We start from the raw sequence: 7,133 nt of genomic DNA on the forward strand, positions 1-7,133 counted from the left end.
ATAATAACCAGGCTTTTATAGTTACAAAGTGTGTGTGGGTAAACATGTGGGTGTTTCTTTCCAAAGCACAATAAGGCCCCAGGGGGGTAACTGTTCGCTGATGTTTGAAAAATTTAAACGCACAGGTGGTTACATTTTCCAAAACATCATGTGAGAATAGGAAAAGCCTCCACATAACTAACCACTTCTTTAAAAAATATTAATCCTTGGTTTGTGAAAAGAAAAAAAAAGGCCTGCAGGCTGTATTCTGATCACGCTTTATCACATGAAAGAAGATGGTGGGTGTAAACAGCTGGCATCGAACCCTGGGGACCCCACGGCTCGTGACTGGAGGTCAGTGCACTGCACAGTAGTGTCAGTCATCACCGAGCTGGTGAAATGTTGCGGGGAAGTGACTTTGGGCTTGTTGTGTCTCCTCGGCCCCACGCTGCGCTGCTTTCCATACGGGGCGGGGTGCCGCTCAGTCCGGCGCACAGCGCAGAGCGCACCGTCACCAGCTGCTCTCCCCGCACCGTCTGACCGCGCGACATGGGTCTGGAAAAGGAGAAATCGGACACCAGCATCATTATGGACGAAGACGAGTTTAACAGGTCGATAGAGCCCATTCTGTCGAAGAAGGGGAAGCTGTACACGGCGGCGCCGGACCGAGATCCAAACGACATCAACGCGCACTTGAAGGTACGGTCCGAACAATCAGTGGGGTTTCTCTTTGAAAGCGAAACTACTTAATGTGGCGGTTGTCAAGATGAGTTATCTACACTTACTAAGCAATGTAACCTCATTGTTTTTACTGTGACAAACTGCGAGACTGGTAATCTGAAGCGTGAATACCTGGAAGTCGCCTCCCGCGCGTCAATCCATCACCTCCACAGACCTGCCTGCCTGCCTGCCGGTGCTGATTATATTCCAAGCTCACTGTGTGTCCGTGCCTTTGTGTGATCTGACAGGTCGGTTTTGAAGATGTCATCGCGGAGCCCATCTCCTCGCACAGCTTCGACAGAGTGTGGATCGGAAGCCACGCCGCCTTCGAGCTGGTCAAATTCATGTTTTACCGCGTGCTGACCACGCTGCTGGCCGTGCCCATGGCTTTCATCCTCGGGGTGGTGTTCGGGGTGCTCAGCTGCATCCACATCTGGTAGGAAGAAGTTCCTCTCAACCTGCAGGTTTCTGCGTGGCGCTTCTCTGAAGCAGAGGTTGTCGGGCATGGTGCCAAATGTTACACATACAAGAAATGATGATGTTGTTTTACCCCAAAAATAACACTAAAACTTCATATTAGACATAGAATATTTGGAAAATATGACCAAAATACGACTAAAAGTATGTTAAAGAGTTTTGTTTTGTTTTTGTTTTTTTAAAGTTCCATAGCTGAAAATATCAAAACATCATCATTAAACTTGTGTTTGGTGCTGCTAACACATAATAACCAATGTGAAGATTTTAAAAGTGTTACAGTGATGCAAAATTGTGTAAACATGCTGTTGAAGTATGATGATATCACTTATACACAGTTTAAATTGCTGTGGGAACATTACAGGATCATTATGGGACTTTTCCTGAGGGGCCCGCTGCCTTTTGCCAGCATGCTTATTCTGGCTCTTTAGGAAAACATTGACACAGGTTATTTTTAAAAAGTTGACGTCACATGTAGTTTAAGGTCGAAGCGTTTTGTCAGCGCTCTGCTTTTATACCTTTATTTGGATAATTATGTCACGCGTGTGTCGGCTGAACGCGCTTGCATCGAGTTAAACCAGCTGCAACAGATGCATATACGTTCCCAACCACAAGCCAAAGGGTCCATTTATTAACGCTTGATGAAACGACATTTTACGCCGTGAAGTCAGAGCTCTGTGGAAAGTTGGAGGAATGTTAAAGTTCCACTGGTAGTGGAAAATAAAACGCCCCGTGCCCTCAGCCAGATAGCTGGCATTCTAGCAGCAGCAGCACACAGGCCTGTTTGCAGACCGGAGTGGGACATTCTTCACCTGCAGATAGAGAGCTGCCGTTACATTTCGGATGACCTTTCACCCAGGTGAGGTCGCAAGATCTGGAAGATTTCCTTCAGCTGCGGCGTTTGAGGGAGGAAGTCACTGCAGGTATTCATCAATAAAGGACAGAGAGGCGACGCTGATCCGGTCAATACGTGAGGAATGTCAGGTGAAGGGAGACCACGCAGCTGGGTGCTGCTTCAACGGACAGCGCAGCTTTCTCAGCTCTTTTTGTTTTAGGGAATACACTGGAGCGAAGGTCACAGGCGGCTGGAATTTAAAAACATGACGCAACTCTTAATAGAGCTGTCTCTTTTTCTCTCTTTTTCTCTTCAAAACAGAGATACAAAACCACCTAAAAGACAAGACAAGACCAGTAGCTGATAAGATAACACACGTCAGACACCAGTCATTGAAAAAAGATGGCAGGTATGCGTCAAAACACCCTATAACAATATAACTGAGCTGCATGTCGAAGTGTCCTTGAGCGAGATACTGAACCCCACATTGCTCATCAGTGAGGGCCCTGTGATGAGCTGGCGACTTATCCAGGGAGTACCCTGCCCTCGCCCTGAGACAAGGCTGGGATTGGCTCCAGCAGCAACACCCCACGACCCCATGGAAAGGGATAAGCGGTTACGGACAATGACATGACAAGCTTAGTATTTAATCATTTGCTCGTACACGTTCGTACTGCTTTATTGCGACACGAGGACAGAAGCTCTTGTGTGTCCCATACCACATTTCTAGAGCTTTAAAGCAAAACAGTGTTGCAGCATTCTCCTGAACAACTGAAGTGGATGGGGACTCCCACTTCCAAAACACAAACAACAAAAAATGAAATGTCTCTGTTGTTTACTTCAGTCTACTTGAGATGTTTAGGAGAATGATGCAACCCTGTTTTGCTGTGAAGCAAAAATGTTTCTTAGGCTGCAAAACTTCACCTGAAGTTAAACTTGCCCTGCAAAGTTCGCAAGCAGAAATTCTGTAACAAACTCTAAAAGCACAGCCAGCTGGAAAACATTTTCTAGAATGCGACTCTGAAGTGGAAGTCACATGGTGTTTGACTTGAAACTCATTTAGTGGCAGAAACAGCATCTCATATTCATAAATGTTATTATTCATTAGTGTTTAATCAGCTGCAACCAAAAGTCATTGTTTATTGTTTCTACAGTAGCTCCAAACGGACAAACCAAACACTGGCTATAGAAATGACTTTTTGCATTTTCAGTGGAGGGTGACACGAGGGGTATTCAGTTGGTTACAAGCTGCTATCTCACCGCTGCGTCCAACTAAATCCGACACAACCAACCTTTAAAGAAAAATGTAAAAAATAAAATCAAATAAACTAGCAGCCTTATGTGCTTTCCATTTATTGCACTTTCTGAAAGCATCATTTACCAGCATCTGTTACGAAGCGACCCTCTGACTCTGTCCCTCCAGGTTGGTGATGCCGGTGATCCAGAGCTTCTTGATGCTCCTACCATCGGTCCAGGTGGTGTGGAGGAGCCTGACGGATATGTTCGTAACTCCGCTCTTCCACAGCATGGGAAAGTGCCTGTCCTCCGTTCACGTGAAGACCAGCGAGAACTGACGCAGACACCTCTTTGAAACGTAGGACAGACTGAAGTCAAAGGATGAAAAAAGAGCGAACGATGCTTGCTGTGGAACACATGAGCTCTTTATAAAGTAAAATAGGAAATCCAGAAGAGTCCTGCACATAGTACTTTACACATAACTATTGATACATACAGCCGTAGATAAACAAATAATTGGGATGAACATTTTACAGATATTTATGTTAAGTATAATTGAATATGCATCAAAGTTTAGTTGGGACCTGATAAAACATAGAAATGTAGTCAATAAATGTTGTTAAAACGTACAAACATTTACTTTAAATCAAGTGTACCCCTTTCTGTCCTTTAGCCTGCAAATCAATAAATCCACAAGGTCAGTTACGATTTATTAGTCACATCGACGAGGGGAAGTAAATGGTTGTGACGCTATTTTGGACTTTATAAGAAGCTTGTGTGCACCACCAAACATGGAGTTGTTTTGCTGATTGTGACCAAAAAAAAATTCTTGTCATTCCATTTTATTTTGTGGCTGAGAGAATCAGCGGAGAGGAGTGTAACATTGTTGTTAGGCCAAACATACTGCAGACTGGCTGAGAGATGTAATATTTCTGCTTTTTTTGTTTTTTACATATATATATATATTGTATATATTGCAGATCATTCAGCTAGAAGTTGAATGTGTGAACTAAATCAGAGCAGATAATCTGAAGAGAACTTCATATGAATATTAAGTGCTAAGATGCAGCTTGTTGCACATTTCCAGGCTTATTTCACTGTAACTGCTGCGTTGAGTTCACAGTGCATCTGCAATAATATTGGGCATTTGCTGTTATATGAACCTTTATAATGCAAAATAGAGTCGCTTCAAAATGTTACTGAACCGTGTCGGAATACAGGATTGATATTATCGAAGGCTTTCATATTTATTAATTACACAACGATACCTTCAGTGTGGTGAAGTCGTAACACATATCCTGCTCGAGACTCGTACTCACTTTAGAGCTGCTTGTTGCTCCGGCACTGCTAGTCAGTGGGCTTGGAGTCCTTCTCCCTCATTTGCAGTGGATTTGATGCAGTTGAGTTTTAGGTACAAGCCTGCCCAGTTCCCACTCGCTGTCAGCTTTAGAATCTCAGCTTTAGAGAGCATTACAGTCAGTGAAGATTTCACGAAGGTGAGTGTCAAGTAGATACTGATTCTGGTGAGATTTCCGCTTTTCTATCTGTGCATTTTCTATTGTGTCAGTGGTCCAGAGCCACCTGTTAAAAAACAGCAGACGTGGAGCAGCACTCGCCGTCATATGGAGAGCTCCTGTCACCCATTTTACTTCGGAGAAAAAACATCTGACTGTTTTGCAACCACTGTGTCACTTCTATTAGAAGCTACTTGCTAACGTTGTCTTCAGTTTACTGCTGGGCGGGTCGAGTGCGGTGGGTTTATCAGTGCTCCTGCTCTCTAAAAACTACTGCCTCTTAAAACAGGGTTGACGAGATCACAGAGATCGAACCAAACGGACAAACTGTTGGACCAAAATAATGGGCTAAAATTGGCTAAAAAGCTTGGCTGCAGATTTAGTCATTCTTTTATTATAGTTTATCCCAGCATGTTACTCCAGTAGTAGGTGGACAAATGATCACTGGACTAAATTATGGATTGTCATAAAGTTGGCATAAGATAATGCAGAATATAGGAGACATTGCGTTGCTGGCTAACACGCTTTCACTGATGTAAGACCGCTGACAAGCGGCCAGTCAATAGAGCTGTTTGGTTTTTCACCTTTCAGAGGAAATTCAAAGTAGGGTTGTGCAATAGTCAAAGACACAGGTGTGCGGCCCAAACCTTTTTTTTTTCTCCTCAGCAATCCCACATAGCAGCCTCAGCTCAGCTCAGCCTCAGAGTTATTTATCCATTTTAGTCAAATAAATGATAATGTTGACATGCATCTGTCAGTCAAAAACACTAAAACAAGTGCTTTTTTCTCAGTCATTTCTAACTGTCACTGCACAATTTTGGAAATTTGTTCGCCACAACCAAAATAAAGACTTGTTTCCCCCCTCCAGGTGATTTTTCTGTGTGTGGTTTCTTCTCCTGTCGCAGGAGATGAGTGTGCTTGGGATTTTGCGGCTGAGTGCCAGAAAAAGGTCTCGTAAATCACTTTGCTGAGATTGCATAAGACACTTTCCTATACAAAGATGAGCTGCGAGTCGATGGAACATGACCCGAGGCTTCACTGTGAGGCCTGCAGGCCTGCACGGCATTTCTACCTGTTACACTATTCATTCAGCTGCAGGATTTTACATTATTTCCAGAAGTTTCTGTAAGTGCCATACTGCCACCACTGATATTGCTATTTACTACAACTGCTCCCCTCCTGCGGTGTCCTTAAATGGCAGTTATTATCTTCAGTGTTCCTCACTTTTGACATACGGAAGTCTTTTTGTTCTCTGACGTCAGCAGTTCAAGCACACATTCTTTTTGTTCTACTTTGGCCTTTTTGAAATAGCCAGACCAATCCAAGTGTCTCACCATCTACAGACGCACATGAGCCGGGAGGACACGCTGCCTGAGAGGGTTAGCTGAGGGCAAAATTCCTCTTCTTGTCAACCCATTTTTAAACTATTGTTTCTTCTTCTATTGCTACTACCATCACTGCTGCTTCTATGAGGAGTATTTTCTCTTTACTACCACTACATCTTTCAGTACTGCTTTTAATATTACTACTGTGGTCATCTCTAGAAACAGATATCTGCACATGCATGGAGAATCTGCAGGCAGAGGAGAATTCTGGTGACCGCCTGTAGTGTGAGTGATATTAAGCTATCACTTATGAGCCCCGAGGGATTCAGTCATGGTGCGACCATAGCCCATGAGCTAATCATTCTCCAGCACTTTCTCTGTGACAGTCATTGATTCCTATCAGTCTTATGTCCACAGAACTAGCACCTGCGATAGCTGCGTCAGATCCTGTTTGATGGTAAATATACTCCAGGCGAGAGATCACAATTGCTCGACTGTGTGTGAATTGGCTGCACCAGCTCTTAATGTCGTAGCCTTCATTGTGGTGTGCAGACTCACTGTCGGGCCTTTAGAGATGAATTTATGTCACTCTTGAACCACCAGTTGCTGTTTTTTTGACAAAGCAGCCATCTCTGTTTTAAGATCGGAAAAGGTCACCCTGATGTTGAACGCTGACTGCGATGACGCTGCTTTTCCAGCAACATCCTCCAAAATGAGAACATCACTGGCACGGAGACAGCATCGATTGTTTAACGACCTGTTCTTTCTCCGCTCTGACTGACACATTTACACGTTTCTCATAGTCGAATCATAAACTGAAACTGCATCGGTGTAAAACTTCCCACAGGTCCTGTTCTGCCACAGAACTACAATATATACCTGAAGATGTGTTGGCATGGTGGAGGCCTCATCACATGTTATATGTTGACTGCCCTTTCTGCGTCCTGTAACCTGAAAGTTCACCTGGAGTCAAGTGCAAAAGCAATAATGACACACTTCAGAATCGTTTCCAGATAAGAATGTTGCTAAGATATAAAAACCGCTGATGCA

General features: G+C 43.8%; 1 protein-coding gene across 1 annotated transcript; it reads left to right on the forward strand.

Moving 5' to 3' along the window:
- The first annotated feature begins 495 nt into the window (after positions 1 to 495).
- Positions 496 to 5,625, forward strand: cav2 (caveolin 2). The gene is made up of 3 exons (XM_037108319.1): positions 496 to 678; positions 948 to 1,135; positions 3,432 to 5,625. The coding sequence occupies exons 1-3, from the start codon at positions 529 to 531 to the stop codon at positions 3,580 to 3,582; spliced, it is 489 nt and encodes a 162-aa protein (XP_036964214.1). The 5' UTR covers positions 496 to 528; the 3' UTR covers positions 3,583 to 5,625.
- Positions 5,626 to 7,133: the final 1,508 nt, after the last annotated feature.

This window comes from Acanthopagrus latus, chromosome 8 (genome assembly GCF_904848185.1).
Source record: "Acanthopagrus latus isolate v.2019 chromosome 8, fAcaLat1.1, whole genome shotgun sequence".
Classification (NCBI taxonomy): Eukaryota; Metazoa; Chordata; class Actinopteri; order Spariformes; family Sparidae; genus Acanthopagrus; species Acanthopagrus latus.

Coding starts and splice junctions, on each gene's coding strand:
- cav2 (XM_037108319.1), top strand. CDS start 529: ATGGGTCTGGAAAAGGAGAAATCGGACACCAGCATCATTATGGACGAA. Junction 679..947: donor ACATCAACGCGCACTTGAAG/GTACGGTCCGAA, acceptor GTGATCTGACAG/GTCGGTTTTGAAGATGTCAT. Junction 1,136..3,431: donor CTCAGCTGCATCCACATCTG/GTAGGAAGAAGT, acceptor CTGTCCCTCCAG/GTTGGTGATGCCGGTGATCC.